The following is a 20,267-nucleotide window of genomic DNA, read 5'->3' as shown; positions in this document are numbered from 1 at the left end:
TAAATATAAATATAAATATAAATATAAATATAAATATAAATATAAATATAAATATAAATATAAATATAAATATAAATATAAATATAAATATATTTCCCTTTAAATATAGAAAAAGTGATCAGATTTTTCTCTTTTACATGAGGAGCCTGAATATGTCTCCTTGCTTCAAATCATATTCATATCAAAAATATCTGTAAACACATGTAGCTTTTTAAAAAGAAGTGTCACAAACCCCTTCCTTCTTTCCATTTATCCCAGTGTGCATTACTGACCACATGAGGCAACATGGTGTGCCCAACACGTCTTCTGCCTGTACACAGCACTCACTGACTCAATCCCTCTGAGCCTTGCCCTTTTATTTCAGAGCTCTCTCATTGCATCTCATTACTTAATGGTTTGGAGCTAGAGCAAAAAATATTATAAATGACCAAATTACTTCTATCGGTAACCCACACTCCCATGATTCTAAAGACTAATTTTCATAAAGCTAACTGTCCCTTTGGTAATAAGTTATAACTAAGGACTCAAACTTTTTGACCTGAAGAGATCTGTACTGAAATTGTGCTGCCTGGGCTTTGAGGCAGCACAACCTCAGAACTGATCCTCATTTGGAATTTGGCCAAAGATGTCTGGAGAGGTGAAGTCAAGTTGAATAAATGAAGTTTTTAAGACTTAAAGATAAACCTTAGATGTGATATCTTTAGAAATTCTGACCCCAGATGAATCAGATAAAACTCCTGGAATGGAAGTAATGTGGCTTTGTTCATTCAGCTTTGAAAAAGTCAGACATAGCTAACATCAACTTTGGAAGCAATTAATTTAATCCAGCAATTAAAAATGTTCAGGTCATATATCTCAGAGACTGAATGGTTGTGATTTCATGAAGCTTGTCTTTAGAAATCTTCACCTTAGTAATGGAAACATTTCTCTAAACATTTCAAAATGTAACTCTTGTGAAATGTATGATTTACCATTTCCTATAGAATCCGTTCTTGGGCAGGCTATTTTCCCAGGCTTTTTCAGTTTTGGGGCCCATCACTTTTCCCGGTGGATCTCAAGCATAACAGCATTGACACTTTCCTGTTTTCACCTGGAACTCAACACAAAACTGCAAACTAACTGGTATCCTGACCCATAGTGCATTCCAAGGAAGGGCAGGTTTCAGCTGATGAAAGATTCTGCCATTCCAGCTGCATTTCCCTAAAACACAGCAGCCTCACAGGCACACAACTGGTTGTGTTACAGGGTAACTTCATAGCAAAAAACAGAGTAAAACTTCAGAATAATACAAATCAAAGGTACTTTCATGCTGCTGCTTTCCACGAAGAAGTTTCTCTCCTTTTTGGATAAGCAATCATCCTGCTTCAGCTTCTTCCACTGCCAGGCTGCTGATGCTATAAACAGGGACTCCCAGCTCCTGCAGGACAGTTGCCACCAATCTGCAGCTTGGCCTTAGCTCCATGCACAGGTGCAAGATAATCAGAAAACTCAGCTTCTCCATCTTAGAGGAGTCTTCAAAAAACAGTTTCAGTTTCACAGGGCAGCTCTGAGGGCATCTTCTGAGTTCGTGTCTAAAGCAAATGTGTGAGAGAACGATAATAATGAGAAAAGTTACTCCTTCAGTGGAGGCGCTAAAGTAGCTAATTAACAAGTTACCAGTTTGCACTGGGACTTATATTTATAGCATGTCTCTGTTCTCTGGTATGAACAGTGTGACTGTGCTCTCTCTCGCAAAGCGAACGGTGTCATGTGAGGCCAAATTTCCCTGAGCAGCTCCCTGGCACCTCTGCATCCAGCAGCATGCCAGTGCTGTGGCTCAGCCTGCTCTGCCTGTCCAAAAGTAGGGGCAGCTGATGCACTCCAGGAGTATCCCTGAGCCTAAGATCATCACTGGCAGCATCAGCACAGGCTTAGCAGACACTGCCATCTGCATTCAGAAACATGTCAGAGGAGCTTGGAAGCAAACCTGGTTGGTGTAGCTTTCAGTCAGAGGATCACAACATCCATTTCCTCAGGGGTAATGAGATCAGGTTTAGGGTCCTGAGCACAAGGGACAGGACAGAGTCATCACTCCAGAGATGCTGTCTTTCAACTGTCCCAGATTTTAGGGGACTTAGTAAAGTTCACCTCTGGAGTGAGTGCCCAAACCAAAAAGTTGAAAGCCAGAACTAAAACCTCATAGCATAAACACACATCTTCTGTAACCAGTAGAGACAAAAGCAAAACTTTCCAAATTTAGTAGGATGCAAGAAATAGCTTAAGTTGCTTTTGCCTTTTGTATGTGGAATTTTTCAATCTGCCTCATTCTTGATCTTGCTTCCTCTGTTTTCCTCCTTCTCACTCTATTTTGTTTTTATTTTTGCTCCCCCAGGTATAATTTCCGAGGCTTCCGCTGGCTCCAGGCTATGATCTTTGCCATAGAAGAAATAAACAGTAGCCCAACTCTCCTTCCCAACATGACCCTGGGATACAGGATATTTGACACTTGCAATACAGTCTCAAAAGCCCTGGAGGCCACACTGAGTTTTGTGGCCCAGAACAAGATAGACTCCTTGAACCTGGACGAATTCTGTAACTGCTCAGAACATATCCCTTCCACCATTGCAGTCGTGGGAGCAACTGGCTCTGGCATCTCCACTGCTGTGGCCAATCTGCTGGGACTCTTTTACATACCTCAGGTACGCTTCCATCTCACTTCTTTAGGTTACAGAAGACACTGCTTCTCTACTCTGTGGAGATTAAACAGAGATTGTTTCATCTTTGCCATTTCCAATAGAACTTTAAGGAGAGAAAAAATAAAGTGGGGTGTGGGAGGGGGTGGAGTGTCATTGTTATGATAGAAATGTATCTTGCTAGTACTTTGCAGTCCCCAAGTACAAAGGCTACTGAGCAGCCATAATAACATTTGGCCAACAGAAACCTAGTCTAGGAGGACTGGAGCCCTCTAGAGTGGTTTAGTCTGTGAATACAGGTATTTTAGGTCAGTCAATGACAGTTGCCAGCCCTGACACCTTAGCTGTGTCATTACTTCACAGTAGTGACTCTCTAGGCTGGTCCAGCTCCCACAGAGCCCATTTAGGGTAGAGCTTAGTCATTGCCAGCTGCTCTTTAGGTCTCTCAGCATCTCTGATCATTCCTGTAGGTGACCTGTAAAGCTGTTGCTTATGCTGATCAGATGCTGTGGAGGTTTCTTCTGAGCTGACCTGCCTTTCTTTTGCCCTAGGGCATCCAAAACAATGTTTGTGAAATCATGTGGATATGCCCCTTGTCCCAAATTCATCTGTGCAGTGACGTGGTTGTGCCAATTCCTGTTTCACAGCATCCTTCAGGTTGCATTCTGACTCTGCTGGAGCCAGTGCCATCATCCACGGTCTCATCCTTTTGTCTGAGAGGCTTGTTGATCTGCCAAGATCTTAAGAAAAGTACAAGGCTGGCTTAATGTTGTTGTTCTTGATTTTAGATTTCTACACTGAAGTCAACTTTGGAAAAAGTGCTTGGCCTTATCCATTTAAGTGTTACCTTGTATAGCCTAACACATCCAATCCCTCTTCCAAAATTAATAGAGGTGCCAGAGCTCACAAGAGCTCTTATAACAAGATTGTGTCAGAATGTGCTCTCAGTCTGCCCTGAGAAATTTATCTTTGCTTCAGCCAGGGCTCAAATTCCCATCTGCACCACGAATGAAGTAGGAAGGATTCTTGATTGCCCTGTGCACAGTGATATATCTTGTCTGTTGAGTCTTATCAGTCTTATCAGAATCCTTTGCAGAGTCTGAAAAACTGGACATTTGGCCTCTGAGCAGGCCAAGAATGGTTTAAGCTGTGCTATCTGGGTATTGTCCAGAGTGGCATTGAAGCTGGCATGTAATAAACACCCTGATGACATCTTACAGGGCATTGGTGATTTACAGATCACATTTCCAGGTGAACAAGGGCAGCTAAGCAGGGTTGGTGAGTTCAGCTGAACATAAGAGTTGTTTGCAGTTCCCAGACTTTCTCTTTAAACAGAGAATGACATTTGTCCTGTGAGGCAGTAGCCTTACCTAGAGGCTGCAGAAAAGGGTAGATGTCAGGAGGTTCAGTTCTGGAACGAAGTCTCAGCCAGGTGGTTGAAGCATGACAGCTGAAAGCAGGCTTTTAGACTGGCAGGTGTTGGGTAGAATTGCCACAGCCATTTATAGCAAGGTCATTAGCAAATCCAGGCTTATTAGGCCCTGCATTTCAGTAGGAGTTGATGGTGTATTTTACAATTAATGTACGGCTCATTACTCATTCTGTTGACGTAGACACTGAAAATGTTACAACTTCCATTCTGTTTCTCAGTACCTCACCTCAGGGTCCTCTTACACCACATGTGGCAGTGGCACACATTGCCTGTACCTCTTGGCAAAAGGTTGATGGGGGTGAGAGTAGCACTGGGCAAGAGCCTGTCCAGGGGAGAGGCTCTTGAAAGGAGGATTTACTCCTGTGGCCCTTGAAACTGCGCTGTGAGACCTCCTTTTCTTTCTTCTTGCAGAAACATTAAATAACAGAGTTTAAAGATAAGGTTTTCTGTAAATTTTCACTTTGTACTAAATGAACTGTTTATGGAAGACTTTTTCAAATGAGAGTCAGTCCCAAAGAATTCAGATACCAATCTTAAAATGTGTTTTAGAAGTTCTCCAGATCTTTAAAATGTTATTATCTGGGGTTTATGGTTTTCTTCCTACTTGTAGATAATTCTAATTCTATCTTAAGAGCATGTGGCACTTGTTCTGATTAGGAAAATAAAATACTTCTTGATAGTTTTAGAAAAAGAAATAAAATTCCATTTTAACCATAAAACATGGTGGCTTATGAAGCATGGACTGCCCACTGGCTTTTTTGCTGATTCTGGCCAGCAGTTGGAAAACAGTGCTAAAGTAGCATTACCATAACACTCTGCAGGATCAAGGAGGCTGATATACATCACATTCTTCCTATGTCAATTGACAGGGATTATATATAAATGGCACGTGGTGTCTGATGGAGCCTCTTTAAGGATGGGGATGGATGTCAAAGGCAAGGAGAGACAGGGTAGCTTTGGAATGGAAATACTGTCCTGCTGTCGCATGTCTGGTTCAGGACAGAGAAAGCCTATTTTGTCTTAATTCAGTGTATTGCCCTCATCTGTCTAGATGGCACATTCTTTTTATTTCTGGATTTGACAGAAATCTTTGCCATTCCTCCAGTCTAGTGTCCATTTCTCTCTCCCTCAGATCCTTGACCTTGCAGGTGGGCACAAGCTGGCTGCAGCCTCTGAGGTCTGAGCAGCTGGTTCTGTATGAGTGCCTCTGTAGGATAGGCTAGAAGAATGTGCAGGCCCTCAGAGTGGATCACCTGCAAACACAGACTAAGAAAATGTGGTTGACAGTGATGCTAGGTAAACGCAGGCAATTCATTTCAGGCATTTCACTTTAATGGTGTGTTTTGCTCGTTTGCTGTGCTCTGACAGGTCAGCTATGCCTCATCCAGTCGTCTCCTGAGCAATAAGAACCAGTTCAAGTCTTTCCTGCGCACAATCCCCAACGATGAGCATCAGGCCACAGCCATGGCAGACATCATCGAGTACTTTCGCTGGAACTGGGTGGGAACAATTGCAGCTGATGATGACTATGGCCGGCCAGGGATTGAAAAATTTCGGGAAGAGGCAGAGGAGAGAGATATCTGCATTGATTTTAGTGAGCTCATCTCCCAGTACTCAGATGAAGAGGAGATCCAGCAGGTGGTAGAGGTCATCCAGAACTCCACAGCAAGAGTGATTGTTGTTTTTTCCAGTGGCCCAGATCTGGAGCCTCTCATCAAAGAGATTGTCAGGAGAAACATCACTGGCAAGATCTGGCTGGCAAGTGAGGCCTGGGCCAGCTCTTCCCTAATAGCCATGCCGGAGTTCTTCCGTGTCATTGGCAGCACCATTGGGTTTGCACTGAAAGCAGGACAGATCCCAGGCTTTCGTGAGTTCCTGCAGAAGGTGCATCCCAAGAAGTCCACCAACAACGGCTTTGCCAAGGAGTTTTGGGAGGAGACATTTAACTGCTATCTCCCTGATGGGTCCAAAAATTCTCCTGCTTCAGCTTCCTTCCACAAGGGCCATGAAGAGGGGCTGGGAGCTGGAAATGGAACGTCTGCCTTCCGACCTCCATGCACGGGGGATGAGAACATCACTAGCGTGGAGACACCGTACATGGACTACACACACTTGCGGATATCCTATAATGTGTACTTGGCAGTGTATTCCATTGCCCATGCCTTGCAGGATATTTATACCTGTACCCCTGGGAAGGGACTCTTCACCAATGGGTCCTGTGCAGACATAAAGAAGGTGGAGGCATGGCAGGTAAGCCTTTCAATGTGCCTGCAGAAGGAAAGAGAAGCTGTCCCAAATGCCCTTTAGGGTGCCTTTCACAATCCTGGGTCTCAGACACAGCATAAGGCTCCTGGGATGCAGTGTGTGACTGTGTCTGAGGTAGGTGCATGCCCTCACCATAAGGTAAGTTCGACTAGGCCTGCAATCAAAGGGGCTTAAACCAGGTTAAATTTTCTTGCATTTGCTGCGGGCTGAAAGTGCACACACAGACAATTACCACAGCCTGGCTGACGCAAGGTAACTTGATCATATATTGAGCCTTACATAAACAAGAGGGCCTGGGGAGAACACATAAACAAGGAAAACAGTTTTTAAAGTTCATTTTCTTTGGCAAGCTTTATATCTTTTGCAATCCCACAGCAATTTTCCATAGAGGCTGTATTTTTTGCCTCACAGTTTTAAGCTTATATAGGATCAAAATAAAGAAGATTGAGTAATGGAGGAAAATAATGTGTGGCTCTTGGGCAGAAAATAGATAGCTGCCTTGATTTGGCAGTGGTATTTGTGAACTGATGAAATTATACATGACTTAGTCCCATTTACCCATTCATTCAATGCATTCTGCCCGCTGCCACATGGATCATATTCTGGCATTTTGTCTTCTGATCCTTTATGTATGCTCTCTACCTTACTTGGTGTTTGTTCATGGTATCCAATGTGGTATTCACTTTGTGGTTTTAATATCTACTGCATTCTTAACACAATTAGCATGGACTATCAAGTGATGGTATGTCAGATATGTAGAAAATCCTGTCTGCCTCATTCTGGTTGTCACAAAACGCTTGAGCCCAAACACACCTGAAATCAGAACAACACAGGTGAATAAATGGAGGATCACCTCCCCGTTTGCATGGCTATTTTCCTCTCTTTGGGATAGTCTAACCAAAACAAAGGCTGTCCTTGCCACAAACTGCAGAGGTCAGGTCACATTCAGATATGGGAACTGCAGTTTTGTTCCTGTCTAATCTCAGTTAACTCAAAAATATCAGTCAGATCGAAGTAAAAGGCTTTGTCTTGGCATTTATGGGAAACTTGCACTGCTCTAGGTGCCTGAATAGGTGTCTCAAAACCACTTTACTCGGAGTTGATGAGCGCAAAGTTTGACCCTGATTTAGAGGAATCCTGCAGTTGCTGGCTGTCTCCAGAGTTTGTCTTTCAAAGCTATTCTGCTTTTCAGGAAAATACTGGCAGAAATGGGCAAGTCAGACAGATTTAGCTTTCACTGTTGTCAGTAAAAATGAACCAGAATAAATGTAGTTTAATTCATTCCTTTATGCCTTGTCAGCTTGGAAAGTAAAGCTGGATATTCATGCCATTGCAAAGTAAAATAATGTGTTTGTTGAAAATTCCATGGTTGGAAGAATGATCTCTCATTTCTGTGTTGCTTGTTGGGTGTTGAAGGATATACACATCGAAATGTAAAGCATCCTGTTGATCTAGGCATTTGGATATACATACCTGCCTGAGAGGAGGGAATCAGCATCAAGAAGGAGTATGTATGTAGAGAATAACCCCACTGGGCAGGAACAGAGAGCGCTACAAAGGAACAGACTATACTTATAATCACCATCATATGGTGGCTTTCAAACCCACTTGTGCATTTTTTTCACTTTGTTTCAAAATCAAACACATGAATAGCAGGAAAATGCCAAATTTGTGTGCACAGCTACTTCATACCAGGAATTGCAGCTCATTACCTTCAGGAAGCTTTCCTCAGCCCTGGGAGTAATGAGTTCACCTCACAAACATGCAGCCTCCAGCATTTCCAGAGTGGTTTTCAGACAGCCACACAGACGAAAATCTTTCTAGTAAAGTCAGTCTCATTTGTGGTGGTACTTCTGTCAGTGTTCACTGCCTGCTCCCTTTCTCACAGTCAGGTCAGGGTTTTCTTGATGGGAAGTGACCTGAGAGAGCAAGGACAGTGCTAGGAGGCCCCCATACCTGTGACTGGAAGGCAGCTGCTCACGGTGTGTGCAATTACTGGCCAGGTGCTGTGTGGTACAGATAAGGTGAACCTGCTGAACTTGTGTCTCCATTAGCCTGAGCTCCTGTCTGGAGCAGCAGGGTTGGTGGCTGGGGAGCAAAAATTACACATTCCACAATTTAATTATGTACCATTTAATTTAGTAGCCTTTCAGTGGTGTTCTCCTATTAACACATATGAGTATTTATTGTTTGCTAACTGCTAATTTTATGTACTTATAACACAAATCTTTTGGGGGATGTGTTCTGTATCATTTGTGGAGAGTGCTTGTGCAGGTCCATATATAAACACAGGATTTTTACCTCAGTGATCTGATTAATTTGAAATGGACAGCCTAGCACAAATCACTGTGAGTTGGTTAAACTGAGTGAACTTCTTCTATTAAGAATTTACTATCTATGGTTTAAGAAGACTCTAGGTATGTTTCAGCTTGGGGAGTGTAGGATTTTTGTCTCCTAAGGTGAAAAATCAAATACTACCAACCTTTATGTTTACTTTTTTATAGCTACTTGTTTAAGAAACCGTTTGCTCCTTTTCTCCACCTGGGCCAGCGATCTGTGACGGATGCTGTCCATAAACCCAGTCTTGCTTCCTTTTGTTTTACCAGTGCCCCCGAAGCTGGCTATGGGCATTCCCAGTGGAGATGGGACTGGCCAGCCCAAGCTGTCCAGCTGCCCAGCATGTGCAGAGATGCAGGCACAGGCAGAGCTGGCAAGCAGGCAGGACAGTTTCCAGGCTGTGCCCAGGGGAACCTGGGCCACTCATTCCACATACAGAGCTGGCTAGGGAATTCAGAATCCTTTATCTGAAAATGGGGCAGCTGGCACTTCGGAACTCTGCAGAAAATTGCAGATTTTATTAGGATGTCTGTGCTGCCCTTATTCTGAGCGATCTGAGTTGTCTTGTTTTAAGAATCTACGCTGCTGCAAGGCAGAAGATAATCGAGGTGCACACCTTTGCAAGATGCCTGCAAAGGACAGACAGTATTGTCTGCATCTGCCATTGTGTGCTGCACGATATTGAACAAGATGAGATCAGTTACTTCTTTTTGCACTGTTTCGTTCAGGTAACAAAAAGATGCAGGGCAATCCCAAGCAAAATGTATCAATTCTGTTACTTTGGGGCAAGGCAAAATTTTACAATAAACACTAAGATTTAAAGTGCATGGGTGCAAACAGTACAACAGAAAAAAATCCTCCTAAAGGTTTCTAATATATCTGGCTGTCAAAAGACCACTCCCTTCTGCAGGGAAGTTGTGACTTTTTAGGAGTCTGTATCAAGTAGAGATAATTCTGTGCATTGCTCTGGTTTGTGGACTTGCCTACCCCAAACACAGGCTCTCCCATAAGCCACAGAATGGAAGTGGGAAGTTATGGCAAGAGGTGGAATACAGGCTGAGATCTGCTGTATTGATTCAACTGCCTCTATGTCAAAATTCCCTGCATTTTTTACCTGTTTCTCCATAGCTGCTTTAACAATCTGGTTTTGAAGCCCTTTTTTCTTAATATCTTCCCTGATATTTCTCAAGTCCCTCAAGTTCCTTCATTTTCTTAGTCAAATAGCTCATGAGGCTATTTCTGTGGCCCCTTCTAGGAAAAAGTCCATCTGTTCTTTTTTCAGCTCCCCTCTGAGCATTTACAGGAGCCTCTCCGGTGTCTCTTTCTTGCTACAAACACTGTGTGGTCCTGCAAAAAAATCAGGAGAAAACTAATAGGGAATCCTAATCTATCCTTCAGAGCAAATATTTCCTGCTTCATATTATTTCTGATAAGATGAAAGGCCTGTCTTTTCTTCTGACTGAGGTCACTCAGTTTCTGCCCATTCATTTGGATTCTTGATGAGCAGCTGCTGGACCTCTCTTTGTGTCTTGCAGTAAAAGCATTGTGATTAAATGGGGAAAACAAGCTTCCAAGGATCTGAGAAGGCAAAGGTGTGTAGTCACAGGGTCATTGCACAGAGCATCTTTGGGGTGACTCCCAGACAATTTGCAGGTTGCTATTACATAGGAGGCTTTGAACTTTGGCATGAGTGAAAAATAAAAGCTCTTCTAGGCCCCAAGGCAAAGCACAGTGCAAGGGCTGAAAAATGTGTTGTGCTAATGATTCTCAGGTTGGAGACCTGCTTGTGTGTATTATTCTATGGCTGGAAATCTGACTGACCTCAGACTCAGTGAAAACCTGTCATATGCTGTTCCACAAAATAAAAACAAATACAAATTGGCTTCACCTAGCAACATCTAAAGTCTTTTATTACGTTTGTGCACCTCCCAGTGAATAGTTCCTTCCTCAGTGCTAGGGATGCATATTGTGAAGAGGTAAAAATGGATTGGCACCTTCTCCAGCTTTACATTTAGGTGTGTCTGCCTGGCTGGAAATTGATCGTGCAAGGCTTTAAAGAAGTAAATAATGCCTTAGATGACACAGACCTTTGAGCCTAATGGCTTATCTAATCAATTTTTGTGACTATTAAACTAGAGGCCTGTCTGAACAATTCAGAACCAGCTGCTTTGTGATATACAGAATTAAACAGTATCAGAAGAGCTATTAGATATGGCTGGTGGGGAGATTAGTCATTTGGGAAGAGTCACAAGGAAAACAGAGGAAGCTCTTGAATGTCAGGCAACTGCAAAACCTTGCCTACTCTGCATTACAAATGCACTGGAGATGTGTTTGTTGTGAAGAGAAGGCAAGAGGTGTGCCTTTGTTGTGGGAGACAGATTTGAGAGGGGCACAACTTGAGCCACACACAGAAATATGAGGGTCAATAGAGCAAACACAGCTGTTTCTCCAGCAGGGAAATAACAGACAATTGCTTATTCATCAGTTTGAAGATAATAACTTGCCATCAGCTGTGAGCATCAACTAAGCAGACAACAGATGGAGTATTATTTAGATGTGTCTTTAGCTAAAAGGAGAAAGACTTAACTGGACTCACCCATAGAAAATGTGCTGGGAAACAATTGCCCTGACAAGGCTGCTAGAAGAAGGGTGAATGAACTGCATGCAGCAAATACAAAAAAGGACTCATGGTTTTTAATTACTAAGTAAAGAATGGATGAGATTCTTCTGAATTGGAGTAGTACATACTGCCTGATGACCAAACCCACAGAATTCTTGTCTGCCCCCAAACACGTTGAATTTTTCATAAAAGTCACTTTTAATATAGTCATTTATGCCCTGCTTTACAACAAAACCTGTATTTGAAAAGAACTTCTTTATATTTATGAAGCTCATTTATGAAGTACTTCTGTCAGCTGGGGAAAAGTCAGTTTTTCAGCCCATAGTCAGAATTTTAGGGAAGGCTCCATGAAATGCTCATATAATGTCTCTGTAGCAACTTCAGATAACAATTATCCCTTGAATTACCTAGATACCAGACACCAGTATCTGTTACAAAGACACAGCATGTCTCTGTTGCACAAAAGGATGTAAAATTTCTTCCAGGATTGACCTTTCCTGATACTATTCACAAATGGAGCTGGTGACAAAGGGCACCTTGAGAGCTTCCTAAAGGCACACACAAAGTCAGATGAGGAAACAAGTAGATATATAAAAAATTTCCATTTATCCCAAGGTAGGGTTGAAGCTAACTTCAAAGGCATGATAATCATAACATAGTTTATTATTCCATTTCTTTCTGGGTAGTCATCTATCTTCACAAATGCTTTACTAACCTGTCAAAGAGTTTTATCCCCAAAGTGAACTTTAATGCACTGTGAAGGACTGGTGTTGCTCTATACAGAAGTTAGAAGGAATGAGAACAAATTACTTTTATGGTGACCCTTTTGCCTTGTAGAATTATAAAAGTGATCTTCCAACTGGACTAGAAGCAATACTTTGCTCTGAAAGGACTTTTGCCAGTGTCTGTAGAAAGAATGACATGAAAGACTGAAGAAATCAAAGCCTTGACATGAGATTTCTTTGTTGGCCAAGGCTTACATTGATAGAGGAATGGAAAATACAGATTTAAGCCAGTAGCCAAGTGGAACATGTGCCCAGACACAGTAACTGAATCCCCTGGAACATCAGTTGACCATTTATGTGACCTGTGACTGTGCTTGCCCATTCTGAATGTCTGAAGCACTTGCATAAGTTCAGTTAACTCACTGTGACTATAGGATAATTTGTGACTCCTTTTTTATTTTGCCCCATAGATAGTACTTCTTAATTAGATTATAAATAAGCATTGAACTCAGGTTTCATGAATTACCATGGTTTTGTTAAAAGAAAGGACACCTAGAGTGCAGAATCTGTTGGTTCTCATTCTAACAAAGAGCTTACCAAGCATTGAAGTAATTCATCCTATAGCTCCAAATAGGAATGAATTTTCAGTCAAAAGCTATGACTTTCTCCTGGCCTAGAGAGCAGCACAGTTCCTCAAAGCAGTATCAGCAGTGCTCTGTGCAGGACGCAGGTTCAGACCTCATTGGGGCTTTGAAGAGACTGGTCCATAAGGAGCTGTTTGAAGAAAGTGACAGCAAAGGGCTGTGAAGTGACACATCTACACAATTGTTCTCTGCACAGTTGGGTAGGGATGGCATTAAACACACCCCAGAAAAAAATATTTCAGACTTTGCTTATGCAAGACAACACGTGTGAATTGTGCTACCTGAAAACACTGAGCACTTGAACCTTTAGTTCTACTAGTAGCTTTAATAATAGGACCATTTTTAATGTATTGATTAGTATTAAGCTTAAATTAATAAAAAGTCCTATCTTAAGCTGATAGATGCTTCACCATAACAGTTATTGTGCAGTATGGTGATGTCCCAAGAGCATTTAAGCATCATTTACTCAGTTAGGACTCCTGCCAATAGATCCTTCACCCTCAGTACACAGCAGCCTGGGCTATTGTACCCAATGGATTTCTCCATATTATATTTGCTGCAAGTGAAAACCAAAGCAATTATGGCATTAAGTCTAGACTAAGTGGCTCTGATGTTTTTTTCATGCCATGGCTGTAGGTAAAGAGAGGAGCATACAGCACAGAATACCATCTAGCAGCACTGACAATTAGGTTTCATTGTACCTCTACAGTTGCCATTTGCTGTCCAGAGACCATGTCCCTCCGCAAAACCTCAGTAGAAACTTAAAACATGTTGAAGTGGAGTCACTTTCCAAATGATCGTGCAGCTTGAAATCCTTTGTATAATTAATTATGTAAATTTATTCCACATTCAGGAAAGTAAGTAATCTTGATCCAGCTAAAGGCTGCTTCACATCGGATATAAAACCTAGGTATTTCACTTCTGAAGGGCTGTGTTTGACAGCCCAAGGTGTGTTTAGCAAGATTTATTTTTCCCAAAGAGATGCTGACTAGTAGACCTTTTTTTTTAATTAGTATGATCCATGGCAGGCCATGTCTCTTGTCACAGACCACATCTGATTTCCAGTGGGGATTTACTGACCTTTAGTTTCATTGGTCCTTACTTGGACTAGCTTTATTAGGTTTAAAAGTCCAGATGAAGTATGCATGATTTCTCTCCATATAGTATTTATGCACATTGATCAAATTATTCCTCAGTCTTACCTTGGTAATTTAAACAGAGTGGACTTCTGGTTTTCAGCTTTAGTTCTGTACCTTGTTCATTCACTCATCCCTCTTTCTGGCATGTATTCAGTATTCCTTCAACAGACTCAGCACAGCCAGACAGTGAAAAAAATCCTACATTTGCATGCTCCTATTACTTCCTCATTTGTAGGAGTACAAGGTACCTGAGCCTTCCATGCCACCACATGCAATGGAAAGGTCACATTCAGCTGCCAGTAATACTTTGCAGCAGGTGGTACCCTTTCTGTGCCTGGTGTGAATTCCTTATGCCTGAATTTCGCTGTATTAAACATAGATGTTTGAAAGCAATCTGAGGGGAAATGCTTTTTTCTTGAATATTATTTACCTTTCCCTTAATCCTTGAATTTTCTGTAAATTTTCCCAGCAGTGCTTTTGTAGCTGCTGCCAGGGTACTGGTGAACATATTGGGAAACAGTGAGTTGTTTACTGAGGCTGGAGGAATTCCCCTTGAACTGATGATCTGCCTCTGTTGGTATCTGCTGGGCAATTCTTGATCCATGTTATGTGAAGTATAAAGCTCAGTTATTTCACTTCTGAAGGGCTATGTCTGTCAACCCAACTTGAATTTAAGAAGATCTGTATTCCTCAAATGTTACTAGGCGGCAGGAATTATGTTTTAGTCCTACAGTTTTGTATTAATTGCTCCTCAGCCCTCAACTCCTTTTTCCCATTGTTTTTCCTGTGATTCACATCAGGCTAAGCAGCCTTTGGCTTCAGAGGACCTCCCTCTGCCTTTTATAGTATTGTCTTTTCTTGGCAGCTGTTGCAGCCCACCAGAGGCTGACACTGAGCAGAACTTTGGACACAGTGTTGGGAATTCATTACACTTGCGAGCAGCAAAAAGGTGGATTGGAGTTGCTGTGGAATAGGATTAGATAGCATATTGACTTTGTCATTCAAAGCCAGTGGCATTTTTATGTGTATATCATAAACCTACTGTATTAGTGCTCTCTTTATTGCTCATGGACTGCTGTGATGAACTGTCTGGTTCTGTCAGCCTTTTAGATCCATTTTAAATTGCTCAGGCTGCCCTGTAATCTCTCTTTAAGGACCTTGTACCTCAGTTAATGTCACATTATGGCTCCAAAACCAGTGCCCTTGAGATAAGAATGTCTGTGATTTTTTTTCTGATAGCAAGGGTACTAACACATCATTCATTTAGGTTTCCTGCTCCTCCTCAGCTCTCTCTTTGGCATTCCAGCCTCTTTAGCTGTCTCTCACAGCCTTAATGTCATGAGGATCTGGCATACATGACAACTTTGAATTTTAATATGTTCAAGGAACTTCTTATACATTGCCTGGTGATTTTTTTCTTCTTTGTTCTCTGGGGTTTTTTATGTTATGCTTTCTGTCAATACAACACCTGTGGTTTTCAGTCTTATTTGGATGTTCTGTGTTGGATTAGTGCTTTTAGAGCCCACCATAATAAATACTGCTATTTGAGCTCTATTTGTATGATGAGGATGGCAACATATCATTACTCTCTAATTAATGAGCTTTCATTTTAATGAGCACAGGCAAAATTCTGAACTGATAATGGGTTTATTATGCATGCAGTACAGTCAGTCCTTTCCTCTAGCTTGTCCATGGATTTTTTCCATTCTGTGGAGTTCAGAGGCCTCCATCATCACTGTCCTTTGCTTGTATATCACGAGAGCAGAGACTAAGTCAGAAGCCTCCTTGATTTTATATATTGTAATATCCTGAATCTATGTGTTTTCCACAGATATTATTTTTCATTTTTCTACCATAACTTTTGTCCTGATTTCTAGGAACTGAATTAACGCTCACAGAGGCTCATTAAGGAGGGGAGAGGTGCTGTCACTTCAGTCACTTCTCCCCAGAAGAAACCTACTGCCGTCAGTAGATCAGATTAAATCTGTTTGGGATAGCACTGAACTGGGACTGAGGCTACTCCAGGTGCCCTAACTCCTGAAGCTGCTCATAGGAAGGATTTTTTTGGACACTAGGGAACTAATACTACACTATCCTGCTTTGGGCCATACAGATTTGTTGGGGTACCATCATACAGCTGGATCATAATTTTAAAAAAAAAAAGGAAAATGTTAGAGGTAAAAAAAGTCATTCTGTCATCTCTTTTCTACTCTAGAGCTAGTCAACTTCACTAATTGCAGTTAATGAAAACATCACTGTCCAAGCCAGCATTTTGACAGATTCAAAATTAATAGTTTCCCGTTTTTTGTCACTAAAAAAAGTAATTACAGTTAAAAAAAGAACTGTCACTTGAAGGTCACACTTTTGAGTTTGAGTTTAAAAAATATGTTTGTATTGAATTTCATTTTACAGGATTTCACATGTTTCCCTATGTAAATCTTTGGTCACACTGGGCAAAATCATTAATCTTTACCATAGCATGCCTGTGTGAGGTGCTGTTTACTATCAGCTAAGCATTACACAGTACAGGCTCAGGACTGGTGTTCTACAGACAACTGCATTTAGAACTATAGGTGCGCACAGGGCCAGCAGGAGTTGTGGAGGACCTTGGGGAAACAAAATATCCTGTTCCCATCCTTACTGTGTGCTACAGCCTCCTCACTGATGATTAAATCAGTCTGGAAATGCAGCCATGCAATGCCAAAATGTTGCAAGATAATTTTTTTGGGAACTTCTGTGGCTCATTAGACAGGTCTTTCAGAAGCATTTCAGACTCAGGTTTGCAAGAGTTGAGGCATCTGCAACCACCAGTAAATACCACACGGAGTTTTCTGAAATATTGCAGTTGAACCTGACTTGTACAGCCCCTGTTATGAAATCCACTAGGCTTGAGCTTTTGATTTCTCTCTGGACATCCTTGTAAATATTGTACTGTAGTAAATCTGATCCTAAATCAGATTAGTCCCATTTTATATCAAGTCAAATTTAGAAATGCTTGCCTTTGACGTTTTTGGTTTAAGTTACTTGCTTCTACTGCTGTAATAGTAGCTATTAATTTGGTTTTTTGTCACCTTTCATTGTCAAGAGAGCATCAAAGCTTCTGCAGTTTTTAAGCAGCAAAGCAGAGTTTCTTGGTTGCTGGTGAGAACACCACATAAGCTGACACATCAAGCCCAGTTACAGGCAGTAAAACTGGTCCTTGTCTTAGGAAACTCTCGGATTCACCAGTTTCCAAGCAGACTAAGCACTCACAGCGCAGAATGAGGCAAGGGAAGCACCAAGCACCTTCCTCTGAGCATCAAGTGAGGGTATTTCCAACACAGTCCATATGAGTTCCTTCCTCTCCTAATTTCTGCAAGGTTTTATTGGAGATCTTGCTTCTCTCACACAAAGAAAGGATATAATGTATGCATGGGTCCCCATGTCAGCACCAGTGCTGCCTCAAGGACAGAGCACTGGTCAATGGAAGAGGCAGAGAGAGATCCAGCCCCCATCTGCCTATGGATCATATCCTTGACAGAAACAGAAAAGAACCAATTATCAGTTACAATATGACAATCAGCGCATCTTGTCATGTCAGCTGGATGTCCTGTATTTCTCTGGAGACCTGAATAAGGTCAGTTGCCTTTGCAGGGACAGGGGTTTCTGCTTCTTTGAGAATATATCACTTATTTCCCAAAAATCACTATGTGTGTCATAAACAGATAAATAATTCCATGCTTTCATTTTGCTTGAAATGGAAGACTGATTGTCCAAGAGCTATCATCACCACCTATGGACATATCTTATCTTTGTTTAATTTAAATCATCTTTTCTGATCAAGTGACTAGAAGAAGCTTTTTCCAGAGGAGACTTGTACTATCAGCACTATCTTTTCAGTATGGTTTTTTTTTTACTTTCATATCCTAATATTTTGTTTGCTCTTCCTGCTGCATAAAGCACAGTGTTTTTACTGAGCTGCCTACAATAATGAACAGGTCTTGAGTGGTTAGTTTATTTTCTTCAATAAAAATTATGAATGGCTTAAATTATTACTTCTAACATATGGCACATTGTTTTTGTCATACACATTTAATTGTGTTATCCAGTGACCTTCCTAGCTTTGCAAGGAAGTCATTCAGTTCTTATCAAAGCATAACAGTGAATGTTCTTGAGTTGTTCTCAGGCTTCACACAGCTATTCTTGAGTATTGAGTGAATTCTCTTGCTTTCATTCTGCTTTTCAATTCAGTGCAGATCTAGAATTTCACCAGAACTGGGATGTCCATCCCATCTTGCCAAATTTCCCTTGGAGTATTCTCAGTGTACCTCTGGCTGACCATCAATTCCTCTCTCTTTGACACCATCCCTTCTTCCAGAGTCTCTCTCCTATTGTTCATCTGCCCTGTTACCAACCTGACAGTTTCAATCCTGGAGTACAGCTCAGGCCTCACCCAGTAGCTGCTGACTGGTTTTCATTATTTTGGCATGAAGTGCTCAGTATCCCAACTACATACCAGGCACTCCTTGTGCATGAAGCTGGATGTGTGTAACAGGAAGACATCCAAATTTTTTGTGAGGTATTTACAGTGAGAAACACAACTCTGTTCCTGGGTCCCTTTCAGCTTCTCCACCTAAGGTTCCCTTATAATGATAAAAAGTATTAACAGTCACTTCTTCAGAGCAGTATGCCAATAGAAACCAGGGAGCTTAGGTGGAACCTGGTCACCAGAGACAGGACCTAAGGGAATGGCCTGAAGCTGGGTCAGGGGAGGTTTAGATTAGATATTAAGAAAAGGTTCTTCACCCAAAGTGTGGTGGTTGGGCACTGGAACAGGCTCCACAGGGCAGTGGTCATAGCACCAAACCTGGCAGAGTTCAAGAACCATTTGAACAATGCTCTCAGGCATGTGGTGTGACTCCTGTGCAGTGCCAGGAGTTGGACTTGATGATCCTTGTGGATCCCTTTCAACTCAGGATATTCTGTGACTCTGTGAATATAGCAAGTGGTATGAGGCAATGTCCTTCACTGGCTGAAGAATACCATTATCTTCTGGACGGCCTTTGGAAAAAGGTGACAGTAATGGTGTTGGCACATTCTGTCATCTTGGTTTTAAAAACAGCATCAGCACTACATGCTGTCCCTCTTGGTGTACAAAGGACAACAGGGAAGGAGGCAAGTTCAGCTCCTGCTGGTAAGAATGCTTTGGACAGAAGGGTAAAATTAATCTTGCCCTGCCTCAGGCTTCAGAAAACAGGTATTATTGGCACAAGGGGCCAGGGCCAGCACCTTCCTGCCTACTCAGTTCCTGTGTGTCAGAACTGGTTGACGCTGTGATGACAGCACTGCCTTTCAGAGACTCCTAGAGTTGGGCCTACATTAAAAAAGGGCAGAACAAGATATTCCAAATTAGAGAATGCAGCAGGAATTAAGGATTTGATACAAAAAGTAAAAACTTGAGTTTTGCTAGTCTGTAAATGAAGATTGGCACATAGGTAGTTGAAAGTGAAAAGAAAAAAGAAAAAACACCAAAAAATGATTTCTCCAGACAACATTCCTCTCAAAGTATTGTATGAGTGGCTCTTTCAGAGCTGGCCTGGGCATATTTCCTTGTGATACTTGACCACTGGCAAAACCCAGGTCCTGAACACCATCACCCATGGCCTAATGGAATAGCTGATCTCTCAAGACCTTATGCCTGTTACAGCATTATGAAGGCATCTTCTCCATGCACTTCATGAGAGATCCAAAACAAGAGAGGAGATTGGGCCCTCTGCAATTCAAAGTTAAAGTCAGGACTTGCCATCTTGAGGACAGTTGCCAGGTTTCCATCTTCATTCACACTGAGCCATGATGTGGTAGTGGTGGCTGCTCTCAGCATGAGCACTCTGTCAAACCAAAGAGAAAAACATTTGGTACTTGTCAGCCCTGAGCTGTTTTACAGGCCTGAAGATAGGTAGACAGAAATTAAAACTTAAGCATGGGAAAATGTGTTAATTGTCAAGACAGGATTGCTTGCAACTGTGTGTTAAGAGGGGTAATTGGTTGTCTTTTATGTTGACAGACACCTATAATGTGCCCAGGTTCTCTTCCCGTTGCAGGACCATTTGATCTAGGAAGGAAACACATCAGAAAGAAGCCAAGAATATTAAACCTTTGACAGTATATGGAGACTGATTAAGGACCTGTCACAATTGAGACAGAGTAAAGGACAGGTCATACCACACCTGGATAGTGACGTTTATTTACATTTAAGAATTAACAAGACTACAACTTTAACTGCTTGGTATCTCACACGCTCTTGCTTTCCCTGCAGTGTTACATCACCAGTCTCCCCTTCCTGGTAGGGACATGGTGGAGGTCTGTCAAAGTGGAATTTCTCTGTTTATGCTGGCTAGCTCCTCTAAGTTGCTTTTCTCAAGCATTACTGGCCAAGGTTACTGAGCATCCCCCA

The 20,267-nt window shown here is 41.8% G+C and overlaps 1 protein-coding gene across 1 annotated transcript in view; it reads left to right on the top strand.

The window, feature by feature from the left end:
- CASR (calcium sensing receptor) overlaps positions 1-20,267 on the top strand; it is a 42,161-nt gene that overhangs the window by 6,316 nt on the left and 15,578 nt on the right. Inside the window, exons 2-3 of the mRNA XM_033517144.1 lie at positions 2,372-2,678; positions 5,473-6,354. Of these exons, the coding sequence (XP_033373035.1) occupies positions 2,372-2,678; positions 5,473-6,354 (1,189 nt within the window). The remainder of the gene's footprint in view (positions 1-2,371; positions 2,679-5,472; positions 6,355-20,267) is intronic.

Source organism: Parus major, chromosome 1 (assembly GCF_001522545.3).
Source record: "Parus major isolate Abel chromosome 1, Parus_major1.1, whole genome shotgun sequence".
Lineage (NCBI taxonomy): Eukaryota > Metazoa > Chordata > Aves > Passeriformes > Paridae > Parus > Parus major.
Note: the sequence above shows the minus strand (reverse complement) of the source record. Positions and strands in the feature narration are given on the sequence as shown.